We start from the raw sequence: 19051 nt of genomic DNA, 5'->3' as shown, positions 1-19051 counted from the left end.
GAGGACGCGACTGGTGTATAATCTAGCCGGCAGAAAACAGAAATTCCATTACGGCGCGTTAAAAAAGGCGAACGACGCGATCGCGTGCATAAAGAAGGGAGACGGTAATACCGCGGTGAAAAACCGCGACGCGACTGCGAGACTTCGGGGCCGGAGCGAAGTAGCGTGGCGAATAAAGCGGCGGGACCAGGCCAAGCACGGGCGCAGGGATAAAGAAGTTAGAGGTCGATCCTCCGCGCAGGATCCGCGGCGAAATCGGCGCTCGGGGAACGGCCATGAACCATTTTCGCTCTACGAAAGACAGAGAAAGAGAGAAAGGGGGGAAAGGGAGAAAGGAGGAGAGGGAGAGGGAGAGCGGCGCGGCACAGCACAGACAAAATAAAAACGCGATGCTGCCGCCCCGCGAGAGTGGGAGGAAGACGCGGAGGAGAAAAGAAGGAGGAGGAGGAGGAGGAGGAGGACGAAACAGAGGGACGAGGGGGGGGGGGACGCGACCAACTTCTCTCACCCGGTTCGGGGTCCAACTCCTTGCACGGACCCCAGCCTAGACGCGCGCGATTCTCATCTCGCGCCGGTCCACCACGAAAACTCGTGTGTACTCGACGGTCTCTCTTTTTTTGTTTCTCCGCTTCCTCCTCTTCCCGCTCCCTTCTCGATCGGCATACTATCTCTCCCCTCTTTCCCCTCTACTTCTTCTTTCTCTCCACGTTCCATCTCGTTCTCTATATCCTCGCCGGCTTCTTCTTACCTCCCGAATGATCGAGAGAGCGAGAGGGGCCAGGACGGGATGGCAGAGGAGAGAGCGATAGCGTCTCGCTCCACTGTCTCTCCCCTCCCGTCTTAGGCCCGGTCGCGATTTATTAGACGAGCTAATTAATAGGCCGCCTCGACGTATCTCCCGCACTCTTCTAGCGCGTGTTCGCAGAAATCGAATCGCGGCGATTGCGATTTATTGCCGCGCCGACGAGATTCACGATTCCGTCGAGCGGTTTCGCCGACCGGCGCGAACTCGGTCTCTCCTCTCTCTTCGCTTTCGGCGCGGCTCTCCTTTCGGGAAAGGAGCGCGGCTTTTTGCCCCAGAGAGGTTCCGAGAGCAAAATTTAGAAACTCCCCCCGCCCCTCGAGAATCTCGGTGATTCGGTCACTGAGATTCCGTTTTGTGGCGACCGCGTTGAACGAACTGTTGTCGGCGAGACGAGTGGTTCATACGAGTTGCGTTTACCTGATTTTGGAGAACCGGATATCCCATTCCTTTATACGATCCTATGTTTGAAATCCTATGTCTGTATTTAAAATTATATACAATTTGACAATAATAAATTTTAATTCTTAAATATTCTTAGATATTCTTATGAGATTTTTAATTAATTATTTATTATTTCAAACTTAAATAATTTCATAACTAAAAAATTCAAATACATCCTAAATATATCCTATATATATATATATAAAACCAATGTTTGCTCGTCTAAATTTCCATGATATAAAGATCTCTATATCTTTTTTCACACATTTAATAATTCATCTCTCGTGAAGCAAGTAAATAAATAGATAACTCTAAAGATCTCAAATATCAGATAAATATAGAAATATTTTTTGTCACCATGTTATTTCAGTTTTTTGGAATTTTTATTTCAGATGAATCCTGGAATTATGATCTACCTGTTTATGCGAATTATCGTGCTGATCGTGTCGTTAATTCGACACTCGAGCCATCCATCAAAATTCGTTCTCACGCATTAAGTTTATTGAAAAAAAACTCTCGATTCGAGGAATTATAGCAATTATCATGAATCTGATAATTTATTCTGCTATGCGCGCGCGACCTTTTTATTTTTATATTATTCCATTCTAATTTAAAACTGAACAAATTTACATCGAAATTTAATTGAAAAATAATTTCTAAAGTATTCTATTTATTCGTTTGCTTATGAAAGAATTTGTGAAAAATGCTTGTAAAAAAATTCACGATTTTACTATCGAACGTATACAAATAAAAAGAATTGTTCAAGGAGAAAGAAAATAAAAAACTCAGAGGGAAAAGGGCAGATAGGAAGATAGCTGCTAATAGTTAGTGATGTTTTACGCGTTTATTTCAAGCTACGGAGGCAGCATCCCGTCGCGCAGCGAAACCTATTTTCAAGAGGAAATTCACGCGATTCGAACTCTGACTCTGGATCGTTTCCGGTCGTTCTTACCTCTCGCCTTGCGTCGCTGCCTTCAGGTTCGTATCACGAAAAGTCAATCGTACGCTATTGCAATTTAGCGTCAAGTCCAACGTCGCGTTTGCACCTGCGGCGACGATGCAGCGAGAAACGTCGTGCTTCACCGGCTCCTTCCTCGCCTTCGACGGACCTTGAAAATCCTTCCTGTCATTCCTCATCCTCTCTCCTTCTCCCTCCTCCATCTCCTCTTCCGCTCGCCGCTCGTCCGCCTCCTCGGGACCTTCGTCGTCGTCGTCTTCTTCGTGCACCGACTGGCCGCGATGACACTTCATCGCGATCCGAATCGTGCGAGTCACTTCCGGACTCGTGGTGCGCGCGATTTCCGAACTGCCGATTCCGAGATCTCTCGGTATCTCGGAGCATATGCAATCGTCGCCGATATCCCGCCGGCTCGATCCCTCGCGGCCCGGTCCTGAAATTCGATATTGCCGTTCGAGAATTTCATGATCTGCGCTCGATCTCTTCTTCGAGCCAAGAAGCCGCCCGGCGGAAAAATTTCGATAAATCGTCACGAGAGAAGAAGTCGCGAGAGAGGAACCGACGAGCGATTTCAAGGTCCGTTTACGACGATTCCTCTCGCCCTTGAAATCCGATCTTGAGATTTCCGTCGAATTCATCTTTAGAAGCGAGATATTTGAAAAGGTGCTTTGTTTGGAGCGAGTCGAGCAGAGATGGATAAAAGATAACATTTTGTCGCCGATAAATTAATTCGAAAAATAATCGATAAATACGAACATTAAATGTAGATAAATACGAAGATATACACTTTCTCTGACGTCTTTCGCGACAACATATTTATGATCTTAACACGGTCAATTTCACAGATAATTCAATCATTACAAACCAATTAATTCGGAGGCAGCGTTACCGAAATAATTCTCCGGCTATTTTCACACACGCGTTCATCATTTCCTTTTATCGCACAGTGAAAAAAGAATATATATATAGGATATAATCAAACCTTCAATAATGTTTCTCGTGCATTCCTCGAGGGTGGCTAGCATTTTCGTACATTCCAGAGATTCGCCCTCCTTCCTGTTAACCCGCCGACTTCTCCGGAACACATTGTTCCTCCCTGCGCGACTTTCCTTTCCCCTATTCTTCCCGGCATCCGTAACTTTCTCCAGAAACTCGTCCAAGATGTCATCCTTGTCGTTTGCGACTTCATCAGAATCATTACGTCTCCAACGCGCGTTCGCTTGATACTCTATCAAGGGAATCGGCGATTCCGGAAGCTCCAAGGATACTATTGTTAAGAAAGCCGGACTCTCCTTCCGGATCCTTTCCAGCCACGATCTGTAGCTAGGTACATACAGGTCAAATACACATATTCAGAAAAACCTGACGACAGATATGATTTAAATAAAAATTCTAAAAACGTGTATATGTAATTGGATAATAATTAAATTATACCACGTCTTTTTTAAAAATATAAATGTACTTTCTATATTTGAGAAATATTTTTTATGCAAATTCGAATGAAAAATCAGAAGTTTTGTAAATTTTGAGATTGTAAAGTTTCGACATGACAGAACATATGGCAAAGTATAATGTAATATTCGCAAAAAAATAAATATGAGTAACGATGTATCTTTCGAGCTGAAGGGGTTCGTGTCGTGACAAAGTTAGCAACACTTTTCATCTCGTTCATTTTGCAATGATCGTTCGCCATAATGATTGTACGCGAACGGCGTAGAAAGGGCTCGTAATGACAATGGGAAAGAGTATTCGCCTTTCTCAACTTCAGACAACTGGATAACTAGATGTGATTGTGGGGCGCCCTGGAGGGCATCACGCTTCAAAGAGGAAACGCCGATAAGAAGAAGGAAAACGAAAGAGACGGCGAGGAGATGAGGCAGATCTCGATGGAAGAAACGAACGAAAGTGATATACGAAAGGGAGATCAGTTACCACATTCAAAAGCAGAATGAAAGGAGAAAGAAAAAAAACTGACAAAAAGTGTCATCGCATTACAAAAATAGCGATATATTAGAACAACAAGATTCAAAGAAAAAATATTTGAGGAGGAATGTAACTAGTGTCAAGAATAAAAAATAACGAAGAGAGAAAAAAGGGGTGAGAAAATAAATAAAAAATCCGATAAGAGTGAATTGGAATAAAGTTCTCGAACCGAGAAGCAAGAAAGTTTGAAAGTTAAGTACAACCCGAGAACGATAAGAATAAAAGAAAAAAGAAAAACAACGAAAGAATCTGTAAGATAAGATTTGGAGAGAAATAAAAGATGTGATGTAAATGATGGAAAACGCGAGGAGAGGGGGGATAAAGGATTGACGAAAAATATACGCCGAGGTACACGAGGAAGAAGTGTCGGGAGAGTACATTCAAGAAGAGGAGGAAGGCCTTGAACTTCGAAAACGAAGGCGCAGGAACAGGCCGAAGAAAAAGATTAAAAGGGATGCGAAGCGGAGAACTGGTTGAAAGAAAGGAGGTCTCGCGAGAAGATTACGACCTTGAACCGCAAGCTGAACGAGAAGAGGGGATGAAAAAATATAGCGAGAGCAAAAAGGCTGGCGCTCGCGCGATGTGGAGAACGAAGAGCGCGCGGGGAGGAGAGAGAGCTCGAGGGGAAAAATAATACCCTGGACGCACTCTTGGAAATAATCATGACGGGAGATGATTCGGTAAATTTATCAGTCCACATCGTGCATTTGCATTCCTTCGCGAAAGATAAATATTGCGACTATAAATAAAATCTACAATGAAAGTATAATTTAGTTGCGAGTATTTACGAGATTATATTCGGGATAAATTAAAAGTCAAGTCAAAGCACGAATGCTAGGAAGATATAAACGGGAATAAGGAAAAGCAGTGAATGAAGAGTAACGCATAGTATTCGAAGTAATAACGGTAAAACGAAGAATTGATTAAAAAAAAAAAAAAAAAAAAAAAAATTATATCAACTTCTTTAAAAAAGTAAAAATAATGCTAAGCATTTAATATAGTGCATGTAAAATTTATAGATGTTTAAATTATGTGATATGTACAATATATTTTATTGACATTTCTTATGATCAAAAGCATATTATCTCGTGTTTCTATTTCTTCTATTTAGCAAACGCGACAAGAATCCAAAAGACTTGACACTTCACGAACTGCTCCTCCATTATTCGATCGCCCAATTGATATAATTGTCGAAAGAAAGCAAAGAGCGAGGCTCAGCCTCGTGCATGAAAGGACTTTCAGGCAAAGAAGGGGAGAGGGCACACGGATCAAAGAGAATTCGAGTGAAACGTGGAAAGATTCAGCCGCTTGACGGGGAACGTTCCAAAGTCGCGATATATGTACATAAACTCGGTAACCTTGCCCGGATATCGAGAGGTCAGGTTCGCCTTAAAGTTTGTACGAGAAAGGAAAAGAAATATGAAGAACGATAGAGGGAGAGTGCGAGATCAAATGTCGATGATAATGACGTACCGATGCTGCTCGTATTTTAATGCGCGAGCCGCTTTAATAACGTTACCGTGCCGAGGTTCGGCCCCATGAGTCTTTTATTAAGTCGCAGCGAGACGATCGTCTGTGTACGACCGTTAAATTTTAGTATGTTTAATTACGGGGTCCTATATAGAGCGAAAGACGTCCTCGTCGACCGAACGACGCGATATCTCGCTAGAGGAGATCCACGGGATGGTGCTCGTCTCTTTAGCGCAACCACGTTGATATGTACGATGTTAATCATTCGATAAACAGACCGGGATAATCGGTTAATCCTTCTCGAGGTTTATATCTCGACCAAGTTTGTTTCACTTACTCGAGCCACGCAATAAGAAAATACAATACATATTGACAGAAGCGAGGATTGGATATAAATTTAAGAGAGAGAGAGAGAAGGAGACGTGATTTTGACTCTCTTCCTAGAAAAATATAACGAGCAATTAAAAAAAAAAAAAAAGAAAAAAACCCAAGGAATTATCCTATCGCAATGAAACAAACAACGTGTTAAAATGTTCCAAATATAGAATATAGATCCCATGGAAATTCTTCGGAAACCAGTTTCTCGACTGCTTATAATTGCCGGTTCGTATAAGAAGATATTATAAGAAGATCTCGCTGAAGAGGAGAGAAGAAGAGAGGGGAGAAAAATCTAACTTGTTAATCATCGCGCTACAATTAAGTTTGCTTGATACGGGACATCTCGAATTTTTATCGTATATATATATATATATATATCGAATTCGCCTCTCTCGACACCTCGAGGATCCTCGCGTCGAGCGCGCGTCGCCGCTGCTACGCGGATGACAGATATGGCGCGCCGGGGACTGCGACCTTGAACCGGATGGTTCTCTCCTTTTCGGGTCCTCGAGCGTCAGGCGCCGAATGTAGAGTCCCGGCACCTCCTCCGCAACGCGATGTCTTCTCCTGTACGAAGCCACGGTGACTAGCCCGGTCGATTCTCTCACCATCGATCATCCCTCTTCTTTTTACCGCGCGAGCTAACAACGAGAGAGCCGAACTTGAATTTCCAGACGAGCGACCTTGAACCGCGGTTCTCTTCTTCCTTTTCTCGAGCAGCTCTCGTGCAGCGTCTTCATCGAGCGAATCTGATCCTTCGTCGTTTCCGACGCTCGTCACTGCCGTTTCCTCCTGCGAGTAATCGGGAAATTATCGACTGACTGAATCGAGACGAGAGATCGCATTAATGGCGATCTGGCGATTAATGGGATATACATAACGTATATCGCAAGATATCTATATTTAATGTAGTAAAATCTAACAAATAGAATTAAAATATAGCAGTCAAATACAAGCCACAAATGCCAAAATTGATTTTTCAACGTATGATATATATATTTACAAGTTTTTTTATTTTTTTTTATTCTTGTATAGAAATACTATTACATAAAAATTATAATAAATTTATATCTCTCAAATCGCTTGAAATTTTATATTTTTCAAAATTTTATTTTATTTTATTTTCTTATCATATTTTTACTGTACACTTAGTGACAATTGTCAACTGTGAATCGTTCGATTCGATTATTACTTTAAATTTGTATACCATTTAATTTGTTAAAACTTTTCATAAAAGCAACACAAAAACTTAATAGAGATTAAAATAAGAAATCATTAAAAGAAAGAGGATAAAATAATGGAGAATTTCAAGAAAGGAACAAAAGGGAATGAAATGAGAGAGAAACGGAAGAGGAAAGCATATGTAGGCGAGTAGGAGAGAAGAGAGGGAGAGTTTATCTGTCCTTCTGCTCCAGTCGGTCAATCAGTCCCCGGGGCCCCGCGGCAAGTAGCTGACAGTTGTGTGTGAGCGAAAACTAATCTATTCCACACCTCGGTTACGTTGCCGTAGCCGCGGGAATTAAAATTCAAAATAGCCTGCTAAGCAACGTTTTAATGCTGTCCGACTCTTAATGCGGCCCGATCCCAGTCTGAGATGGATGGAAGGAATAGGGGAGAGGGGGGGGGGGGGAGGATGAGGGTGCCGCATCACCACCCCACCTACCCGTCTCCGACCGACACGCTGGACCACCCGCTAATCCAAAACTACCCGGAATCGCACGGCACAAATCTCAGGAGATACGATTGACAAACGCGAATAATCAATCGATTCGAGCCTGTTTTCGGTAGCGAGAAAAATTACTCGAAGAATCGATGTAAAATCTCTGAGAGAAAATCCCTAATTCTTTTATTAATCATATATAATTATACGCTGCTTTACACACACACACACTAATTAATTTAATAATAAATTATATTATTTTATACATTATATTTAGCATATAAACGAACAACGAATGTCTGAACTATAAACTTCTCTTGAAGTAACCCGATTAAGCGAACCAAGTTTATATCAACTCTGATAAAATACGACATTTAATTGAAGAGAAATAAAGGCATATTTTGGTTTAAGATATTCATGTTAATAATTTTCTCGTATCATGATATTATCTCTTTCTTCTTATATTTTCAAATATTAAGAGAACTTAAAAAAAAATTCAAGATTCGGAAACTATATAGCGATATTATCTTACAATAGATATTTTATTTTATTTTATTGCCAACGTGATAATCTCTCGCAATGTGAGACACACTCCAGATAAAGGAATGTGTCGCGGAGAGTTATTTATGAGGCGCGCGATTTATGTGCAAAACGAGCGGGTGACAGCCTGAGATTGTCGTTCCCGCGAGAAAATGCCACCGTAGCGATCTCGTGTCTAATCGAATGAAAATAATCGGATCCGCGCCGCGCGTAGTAACTCGATCCTCACGGAATCCGTAAGTCCGTCACCGCCATGCTCGATTAGCGTGGCGAATCGATAATGAGCGCGTTTCAATTTTAATAGTCGTCGCAAGTCTGTTATCCGGTCGCGCCGAATTAAAGAAAGGAAGGCGGGGGGGGGGGGGCCAAGCGCGTTTCTCTCTCGGCCGCGAAATTCGAGGGAAAGGAGAGAAGAAGGAAAAAAAAAAAGAAAGAAAAGAATACCCACGCGAGTCCTCGGTTCGCGTAACTCGATCCGCGTACGGACGCCTACAAAATCAAATTATACCGCCCGGACACGCCGTGAATTTTAATCGGTGCCTAATCTCTCTCTCTCTCTCTCTTTCTCTTTCTCTCTCTCTGACCGGATCGCCCTCCCCCCCCCCACACACATCCCACCCCCTTCTTCCCCGTTGCACACCTCTTCGATCGTGCAGTTAATTAACAATAGGACCATCCGATTCTCGTGATTCTCGCGAAGCCGAAATCGCCCGATTTGCGGGCGAAATAAAATTCGGAAACAAATGGCCGCGCATTTGGCAAGGCTAAATAGAACGAGTCTTTCCAGTCGCGAGATCTGAAACAATCCTCGGACGCGGGACATTTCATTTCGCAATAATTTTCCCCAAGGGGACAAGAGGGACAGAGGAAGAGAGATTTCTATTTATTTCGCGGTTTAAAAAAATGTAATCATCTTACGCGCTGTGTCGTTCCTTAAATTAACATCCTGAGAAATTCAATCGTGGGTGGAATCCAAACACCAGAAACCAGGCACGTAATAAGAAATAAAGACGCGTGCAGGGGGAGAGGGAAGAGAGAAGAGAGACACGGCCGGTAGGAGAAATAAAGAAGAAGAAAAAGTGATACCCCGCCCGCGCGTACATACGTACACGGGAAGACAAAGATGTTGATCTCTTCGCGGAATATGTTTACGCTCTAAAGGCGCGCCCGGGTGGAAGAAAAAAAGGACGGGGGACGAACCGCAAACTGCTTAACGAGTTCCACGCTCCCCCCGCGTCGTCTTTTCTCTCATCTACGATGTAGATGCACGCGTTCGTGCACCGAGATATGGAAGGAGGGGAGGTTTCGTCTTGCCGATATTTACCTTCTCTTTCGAGCAAATCTAGAATAAAAGTTGCAAACTTCTAACTAGAAAAGATTTATAGCAAGCAGCGGAACGGGAGAGATAGATCTTTGAATGCAAAGATATATTTATTATTTTTAGCACATTGGATTTAAAAATAAAATGAAGATGTTCTATAATTCTCTTTATATATATATATATATATATATATATATATATATATATATACATACCATATATATATATTTTATCGTATTATTTCAAACTTGTGAGAGAATTTTTTGAAGCGAAAATAAATTCTCGAATCCAACATATTCGTAATAGAATTACAAAAACATAGTAAAATCCACAAGATAGAAGAATAGAAAGAAAATGAAATGAACTTGTAGATCAACCACACGTAGAATAATGTAATATTATAAAAGAATAATTTTTCGCTGTCTTAAATTATACGCTATTATACGCTATTAAACTTTTGCACAGTACTGTATCGCAGGATATCTCGCGAGGGTATCGCTACATCCGCGATCTCGCACGACCACCTGGACCCGGACACGCACTCGCTCACACGCGTGACCGGCGCTGTACGACCCCCGGGCGAATTTTAATTTTCACGAGCACGGCGCCCGTGTATTGTCATTAGACGGTCCTCGTACCTCAGATGGGATGAGAGACGAGGAAACAGAGAGAGAGAGAGAGAGAGAGAGAAATGGAGGAGGAATTAGGAGAGGTTACAAGGTGGAAAGTCGAGCTACGAGTTATGAGGAAGGGGGAGGAGAAGGGAGGGAGGGAGACCGCGGTGTTATTAGATTTCTTGCAAATTACTCGCGTCCCATTAACGAGTCCCATCTGTCTGGATTATCCGGACGGCTCGGGCGAGCCTCGCGATTTAAAGCGCCCTCGTCGTCCCCTCTTTCTTTCTTCTCTTCCCTCGTCCCCTCGTCCCCTTCTCGTTTCCGTTCACGCGAAGAAATGGTCTAGACGGCAGTCAAATTGATATTTGTTAAGAGAGAACACATTGAAAAGTCAAAGTCGGAGAGAGGGATGGGGGTGGGTGTAATCGATTGATGGATAGTTCAACGGGGATTTCATGCTTTACGGGTTGTAACGGTCCCGCACATTCCGTGTGCGATTTTCTTGAATATATCGATGCACGTGTTTGGATATATAGAAATTCGTAATTCCACGCTATAGACTCTTCGCGTTTGAAAGATGAGAAAATCTTTACGCAGTTTTACGCGAAAAAAAAACAAACAGTTTGCGATCCGAAAATCAGTATCGCACGCCGTGTAAGGGAGAATTAAGAGAGCGAACGGACGTTGAATAAATTCGCCGACCGGGCGGTCCATGTAGCCAAAATTAAATCAGTCCCAGAAGCCGGGTGGACCGCGCGAGGTGGACCACCCAGGTGATCGTGAGAGGTCCGCGATATCGTATCGATCTTCGCCGTGACCCGAAGCGCAAGGGTGCGAGACGCAAAGAAGGGAAGAGAGAAAGAGAGAAAAGAGTGAGAGAGAGAGAGAGAGAGAGAGAGGAAAAAAAACAAGGCAATTTCCGAAAGGAAACACGTGAAATCGATAGTCACCGCGGCTTCCCCTCGAGGATTTTACGACTCTCTGCGCGGAAAAGTCACGACCAACGCGATACTCCTGCCCTCCATTTCGGCGAAGCGGCCGAGGATGTAAGGGGGCTGCTGGAAAAGATTGGAAAACCGAAATGGCTCCGCGTTAAAACTGCCGCGCGGGAATATCGCGATACTACGTGCCTCTCCGAGGCATCATTGGTCGGTCCCTCGAAAAACGTTAAAGCGAATAATGTTGCGACGTGCCATGTACACGCATCATACATTCTGTCACGGCAATTGGTGAACAAAAATCACGCGATTCACGTTCACCTGAATTTATCCGGCAATAGCATACACGTACTTGTACGTATTGACGTACATATTATATGTTTAACCTTCTGTAAGATAGTTTAGAGACATTTCAACAGTGTGGATATCTTTTTTTAATTTAACGATATTGTTATTGTCAATGAGATATCTCGTCTAATAAATACTATTATAACGATACATATAAATCAGATGTAATGTCAAAAGTCAAAACTATATATATCGAAAGTAGTTCTCGTGTATGGAGAAAGAGAACTGGAATTTATATATGAAAATTATGTTTATTTATTCGTATAATAATATTTTTAATCTCCCATTTCAAGTTTTATTTTCAAAAAAATATTTATTATTCAATAATAAAAGATTATATATAAATATATTATATAATATATAAATCTTAATAAATAATAATGTGAGATAATATAATATATAAATATTTCAACATTACATAAAAAAATGTCCAAGTTTTCTTCAAATCTCTTTATAAGATAAAAAAAAAGCAAATTATTTTCAGGAGTATCAAAGAGTAATTTTACTTTCAAGTGTTTCATTTGATTCTCTCCATATTCTGTTTTATATATAAAATAATATATAAAACAAAAATATATATTATATAAAAACTATATATATATATAAAATAAAAATTGTTTCAAAGTATTTATTTCTTTTTCATAGCTCGCTCTTCGCGCATGATTATTTTAGAGTAAAATCAACTTATATATCCTGTTGAACGCACAAGGATGTATAACTAAATGAAAACGTAAACGTTACGTTATTACCGTAAAATGAGAAAGATAAAATGTAAAATACAGTTACTGTGTGCGATGGTTATTTTGAGATTGCAGGATAGATGAAAACGCTTGTACGCAAGCTCGAAGAATACGTCGTGTTAAATGATTAAATGTATTTAAAACGTACTTACATAATACTTTATAAATATTGTATATTTATATTATATAACCCTAATAAATTTATATTAAATAAGCTATTTAATTTATATAATTTGAAGATATTAATTAATCAAGATAATAAAATAAATATATATATATATAATATATAAATATAGTATACAATTCATAAAAAATAAGAAGCGTACTCGCAGCTTGTTTAGTCCCCAATAAATAATTAATGTCGGAATCAATTCAATTATTAAATGAAATAATATTAAAAAATTGAAGAAAAAAATATTATACAATATAAAACGTCAAATCAAAGCTATCTGTCTCTTTTCAAAACTCATATTTTATCACATCCGTCTCACAATTTTTTAAACAACGGTTCATCTATCCCAAAATTATTCTACACGCGTGTAAGAGATTTTTTTTTCATATTGATTTATGTCACATCATTATTAATAATATATTCTTTTATCTTAATCGATCTCATCCAGCGTTATTGGCAACGATATTCAACGCGACGAGAGAACGAATCCCGGAATCTCGAGATCTCCGCGTCCGTGGCTCCCGAATCTGTCGCGAACACGGGTTTATTTATTCGATCCGAGGCCGAGGGGCGAGGGGCATCGATCGGATCCAGAATCACAATCGCCGGTCGCGAGAAAGAGAGAAAGAGAAAGAGAGAGAGAGAGAGAGAGAGAGAGAGGGGGGGGAGGGAGAGAGAGAAACAACGATATAATGCATATACACGCGCTTTAGAGCTCCTGTCTCGCTCTCGCGCAAACTTGATCGTCGCGCCGACCATGTAATTTCGATTCGTTGATTCCGCGAAGCTCGTCAGTAATTGGCCAAATTGGCAATCCTGCCAATCAATCGCTAAATATCAAGGATAGCGCGCTCGCTCTCCCGCTCGCTCGCTCTCGCGCGCATCGGACGCTATCGCTCCTGTCATCCTTTTGCCCGGCAGGTTCAACGTATAAATTCAGTCGAGAGATTTCCGGGAAATAAAAAGACGACGGCGACCGACGTCTTACGCAACGCGATTTGTCCCGATATTCGATGCTCGCCCGCCGCCGCCTTTGTTTCGTCCGCCGCGGCCTATTTCATAAAACTGGATGTGTAGGTTTGTAGATACAAGATACAATGTGTTGAAAAACGAGTCTATGTATTAAAATATAGATCTCTGATGCAAGAATAAAACAACAGTGCAATATGATATAACGTGAAAAATATATTATATTATTATAATAAAAAGAGGAATTGGAAAAAGTTTGATACACCCTGCGAACTGTGTGTAGAAAATTCTTTAAAATAAAGTAAAACTAAATTATATAAATCTAATATTCTATATAAATAAATAATACTTAAAAAATAATTAAATTGATAAAGAGAGAGAGAGAGAGAGAGAGAGAGAGAGAGAGGGGAGGGGGGGAAAATAATTTAATAAATAATTTATTTCTTCTTTGATTTATCCTTTAAAAAACTTTTGATTTTGATTTTCGTTAAATCTAAACAATAAATCACAATCTTTTCTGATAAAAAAATTCAGAGGAATTCTTCCATTTAAAAATGTGGTATTATTGCTGTAAAATTTAATTGTATAAATAGTTATGGAGACGATATACCATATCCTTTTATTAGAGTTTAGGAATATTAATGGAATATCAATCGAAAGTTCAGTAGAAAGTGAAGTTGATGAGAATTACTGTTTTTGCGTATATCTATCTGAGAAATCGATAAGATCCGCTGGTCCTGACACGACACGTGTTTCGTTGATTTTTAATTTATTTCGATCTCATACGCGGTGGTCCCTCGCTTCGACGAATTTGCGAATTTCGGGAAGGAAACATGCGTCAGGGAAACGCGTTGCGAGTTCTTAAAATCGAACGAATGATGGAATCTGAGACGGTGCTTTCGAGAAGAGAAAAGTCTTACGAATGATTCGATTGCGATCACGTAAAGAGCAACGAGGTCTGCATTTTCGAGAGAAACAAACAGCTAAATTTACGAAACGTGTGTATTCTAAATATATACTTAATCTGTTGTCGAAACTCTAGCGGGATTAAAATGTTTCGTTTTAGTAAATGCAGGGATTGCATTAATAAAGAAAATGTATTTGAAAATAACTAAAATGATACAAATTTTTTTTTATTCAAAAATAGATGATTCGCTAAACATATTGATCTTGTTATAATTTGTTTTATTTTATTTAGAAAGAAAAATAAATAATTTATAATTCGATCTATACTTGTGCAGTTTAAAAAAATCATATAACAAAGTTAAAAACGATCAGCGGTCGTCAAAAAAATTCACTATATCCAAATTAAATATATGAAAATTATGCAAATTTAATAAAAAAACAAACTCGGCAAAAAACATCGAAGAAAATGTAATTTAAATGTAAATATATGAAATAAAAAAAAAAAATTCTCTTTGAATATGTTAACTCAATGTTGTGAGAAAATGGAACATAAATAAAAAGATAAATAGTCTTGTCATATAATTTCGCAACTGCATTCTCCTCCTTAAAACATTCTCAATGCCACAACGTCTCGCTTTCAGCGAATACGATCGGGTCGGTCGGTCAAGTTGATCCGGTCTCTCTCAGTTGAATATCATGTTTCCTCATTTAACGGGACAATAGTTTAATATAAACACATTTAGGACACTGCAAAAAAAAAAAGCAATATCCTCTTGCTTCTCGCGCGAATTTGCCAGTTTTTGTCGCCTAATAATTATAGGACTCGCGCACCTCGCGCCTATGCAGTCGGTTTTCGAGAATCGCGTTTTTTCATTGTAGTCAACAGTACCGCTGACACAATGTAGAAGTCATCAATAACGTTGAACGGTTTGACGTTTTTCATACTGGGCTACGTGTAAAAAAAAAAAAAAATAGCCGCGAAAAATCGCCAATCACGCAGACTATGTTGCGCAGATCGATGACTTGCACGATGCAGATAAAGTTATAACGCGCAACAGAGAGAGCAGTTTCGCTCTTGTTTTTCAAATAGTAGTATCCACGCGATCATCACGATATACAAATGACCTGGCAAAATCTCATAAATATTAACAAGAATCGTATGATTCTCGTCATCGAAACTATATATGATATCGACATCAAATTTATGATCGTAATTAATGGAGTTAATAATTGAAACACGGAACTATTGATATTAATTTATAATGTATATGTCATATTAAGGAATTCTCGAATTCGGAATAAAGATAATTTATTTAATGTCTCTCTGGATTCATATCATCTCTACTCGTAAAGAATTAATTCGAGGAACGTTATATTGCAGTTTTATTAAACGTTCCCGGGGTTGAAATTTTTCTAAAATAAAATATAAATTTTGCTTCTTTTTACAAAATGTCGATTCATATGTTTCCTTTTTCTCTCTATTAATATAAACAAGGTTTATATTTTAATATCAGTATTAACGATGTAAAGTGTTGTATCGCTAAATGTATTGTATAATCTAAATTAAAATTTGTACAAAAGATCGCAGAGAAAGATATTTTATAGCAATATTTTTCCTATTCTATCCTGAGATGAATTAAGCAATTAAAGTAGAAATAATTTTGATTCCAATCTCTGATATTTTTCCACTTCGAAAATAATATAATCGTTTTTAAAATCAATAATTTCGATAATATATATTATGAAACATTACGTACCAATTTGGCTCATTTGTCTCTTCGTTTACTAGCGCGAAAGACATTTTCCGACCCGATCAAATACTATTATTGGTTTTTGTCATGTCGACAGCTGATCGGAATGACGTATCGGGACGCTCCAGCGTGGAGAGCAATGTCGCGAGCGCCCGATAAGTTTACGCACCTCACCGTTAATAAAACCGTCGGTGTATCGGGACAGGGAACAAACGAAAGGAAGAAACGGTTTACGGGGCGATCAAAAAATGAGGGTTGCGTCGCGAGTCACGTCTGAGCACGGACTGGCGTGTTCGGCCCTCGGCGTACGACCACCCTCGCTCGGCCCCGTATTATCGAATGCTCTCTGGCTGCACACACCTGCCGGCATTTCGATATACCTATGTATATTCATTCGTCTGTATCCACACAGATACCGGATACACACTCGCAAAAGTACGCACTGATTCGCGCGGAGTCGAACGTTCAGATTTCATTATTCTATGAAATTTTGCATCTATACGAAATTTTGAAAATTCAACAGATCGCACAAGTAGATATCTTCCAGTTTCTATTTCAATTAAAATAATGTTCTTTTTAAATTATTTATTTTGTTTTTATAATTTCTTTTATACTGTTATGACTTTTTTTTTTTTTTTAATTTTAACTCTACACGTTAATAGGATGAAAAAAAATGCCTCTCTTGTATAAATTTATTAATTAATTTATTATTATCTGTGGCGAAAAAAAGAAACGTACTGTTTCAAGAAAACTTTTGTTAAGAGCTTCGATATTATTTGCGAGAATGATCGACGAGGGCGTATCGAGGATTCGCCACGTAATTTCAATTGAGAAATTGTCACCCGCGCGTCAAACGGTATTCGTATCAGTTCCGTGTCCGTCGACCGTAAAACGTAGCCGCGACATCACGAAACTCGACCGACTTTACGGCTCTCCCCCTCTCACGCGACAACGGGATAATAATTATTACAATTAGGGATGCGCGCACAGAATGGTGGGCCGGGGGTCGCGCGCGCGTTTGCAACGGACGCTGTAAACTTTCAGCAATAATTTACAGGGCTTTTAGCGACTTGGCAGGAAGCGACCCGCGCTATCCCGAGACTTACGAAGCTCGGGCTTTTCCTAAATTGCACGGCTCGTCGCATGATAGTCCTTTAACATCCCGGCATTAACTTTACATTATTTACGGCACTGTGATTTTTGTTCATCAACGAGATGTCCGACGTCTCGAAAGTCTTTCTCTCTCTCTCTCTCTCACTCTTTCTCTATGTCATTGCAGAAGAGCCAAATGCGACGATACATAAATAATACGCAACAAAATTTTAAGTATGCGCGACATGAGGCTTGAAAATGCAAGAGTCAATTATTATAATTTTCTATTTAGATAGATGGTGGCATTATCGTGTGATTATTTTTTAGCCATAAATAAATTTCCAAGAGGAGAAAGAAAAACGTTATTTCAAAAAGATGTAAAGAATAGAAATATGCGTGTATCAAATCACGTGAATGATTTAAAATTTTTATTTAAATATTATTTATTTATTTCATATTATTTTCATATTCATTTATTTATTCATTTTATATTCATTTATTTAAATATTATTTTATCGCGCCCTGATATATATATATATATATATTTTTTATCTCAAAATCAGATTATAAATTAAGTATACTATCGTAAAAATGAGCAATACAAACTCTCGATATAATAAATAATAAATTAACAAAATCGTAACGTACTCACCTCCATGATTGCTCCATGTCGCTCCTTATCTGCTCCTTTCCTCTCTCTCTTTCTCTCTCTCTGTCCTTCGTTGCTGCATGATACGCGCATTCACATTCACTCGCGAAAATCTTAGAACATATATATGTAAGCGATCTGAGCCGTGACTAGTGTTGCCACAAGTCGTACTAACGAAAACGAAATCTAAAATAGTTATTAATTTATTGTTATAACCAACTTGTGTTAACCTATTCGCATTTTTCTATATATTGTATATACGTCCGGGGTTTTTCGGCTATAATAAGTTTTTATTTTGAAAATTTTATTATGGCAACCCTAAGTCGTGACCAGAAGTTATCTCCAATATCTATCTATCTTTATCTGTCCGAAATTATCTGGGCTCGCGCGAAACAGGCAACGAGCGACATGAAATCATCTCTCTTCAAAAATCGTTTTTTTCACAGTAAGCAGAGACAGACAAAACAAATACATGTCGAGGACAACGAAAAAATCAGCCTTATATAGTATATATATATTCCAAGGTATTAATTACGATCGCGCGCGTAGTAATATAACCGGAATACAATCGGATATATCGTTCGACATTTTTCCGTAGCACTCCCGACGTTCACCGACGACGAAACGACACGCACGCCGTTTTATATCGCGAAACTTTCGCTACTTCTCGTAATTAATCGCAATCGTATTAATCGTAGAGAATCGTAACTCTTCGTAGTTTCTAATACTCGTCGCGAGCGCGTGTGATTCGAGAGAGATAATACAAGGACACACGGAGAGCGTCTCGCCTTTTTACGTACCTTCCCGTCTATTCGTCATCACCTACTATTCGTGAGTAATAGAGAGAGCATACAGTGTGAATTTGGTCGCAGGAGCCATAGGTACGCGTGTAAGTGGAAACATCTAGTCTAGACGATTAGAAAGAGATAGAGAATCAAGTGACCTGGCTGTCATTGTCTATTCGCGCATGCGCAGTTTTTGATATCTAGTATCAGCAGTTTTATAGCAATAAATTTGTTGCAATAACAATTTAACTGAAATATATCTTTCGTGTTACTTTATTATTTAAATCCTATGTAAATCGTTTATTGAATTTAATTGTATATATTTTACTTGTACAGTAAAATACGAACAAAATTTTTCTGATTTCTTTGAAAGATTAAAATATATGGAAATTGATAATTTGATCATTAAGATAGTAATTTATTTTTAAAATAATTTGTGAATGTGTAAATTAAAATTTACCTTCATTAACGCTTAAAATTATAATTATTACATTTATTTATGGTTTAATTTTTGTCTACTTATATATA

General features: G+C 39.1%; 1 protein-coding gene across 7 annotated transcripts in view; it reads right to left on the bottom strand.

Annotated features, from left to right (window-relative positions):
• LOC138939056 (uncharacterized) overlaps positions 1 to 18558 on the bottom strand; it is a 56083-nt gene extending 37525 nt beyond the window's left edge. For 4 of the 7 annotated variants that reach the window (XR_011447785.1, XM_070306539.1, XM_070306536.1 and 1 more), the window contains exons 1-4: positions 17742 to 18558; positions 6435 to 6827; positions 3187 to 3527; positions 2199 to 2637 (exon numbers count right to left, since the gene is read on the bottom strand). Coding sequence is in view for 6 of the 7 variants with exons in the window: in XM_070306539.1 (XP_070162640.1) it covers positions 2199 to 2637; positions 3187 to 3527; positions 6435 to 6646 (992 nt within the window). In the remaining variant the exon portion in view is untranslated. Of the gene's footprint in view, positions 1 to 2198; positions 2638 to 3186; positions 3528 to 6434; positions 6828 to 16003; positions 16279 to 17741 lie in introns of those variants that run through there. The other 3 variants (XM_070306538.1, XM_070306537.1, XM_070306541.1) reach the window with 3 other exon arrangements.
• Between the last annotated feature and the right edge of the window lie 493 nt (positions 18559 to 19051).

The sequence above is a fragment of the Polyergus mexicanus genome, unplaced genomic scaffold (assembly GCF_030449975.1).
Source record: "Polyergus mexicanus isolate NDT 795.1 unplaced genomic scaffold, iyPolMexi1.0 SCAF_13, whole genome shotgun sequence".
NCBI classification, from domain to species: Eukaryota; Metazoa; Arthropoda; class Insecta; order Hymenoptera; family Formicidae; genus Polyergus; species Polyergus mexicanus.
The sequence above is the reverse complement of the archived record's forward strand: the minus strand, read 5'-3'. Positions and strand labels throughout refer to the sequence as shown.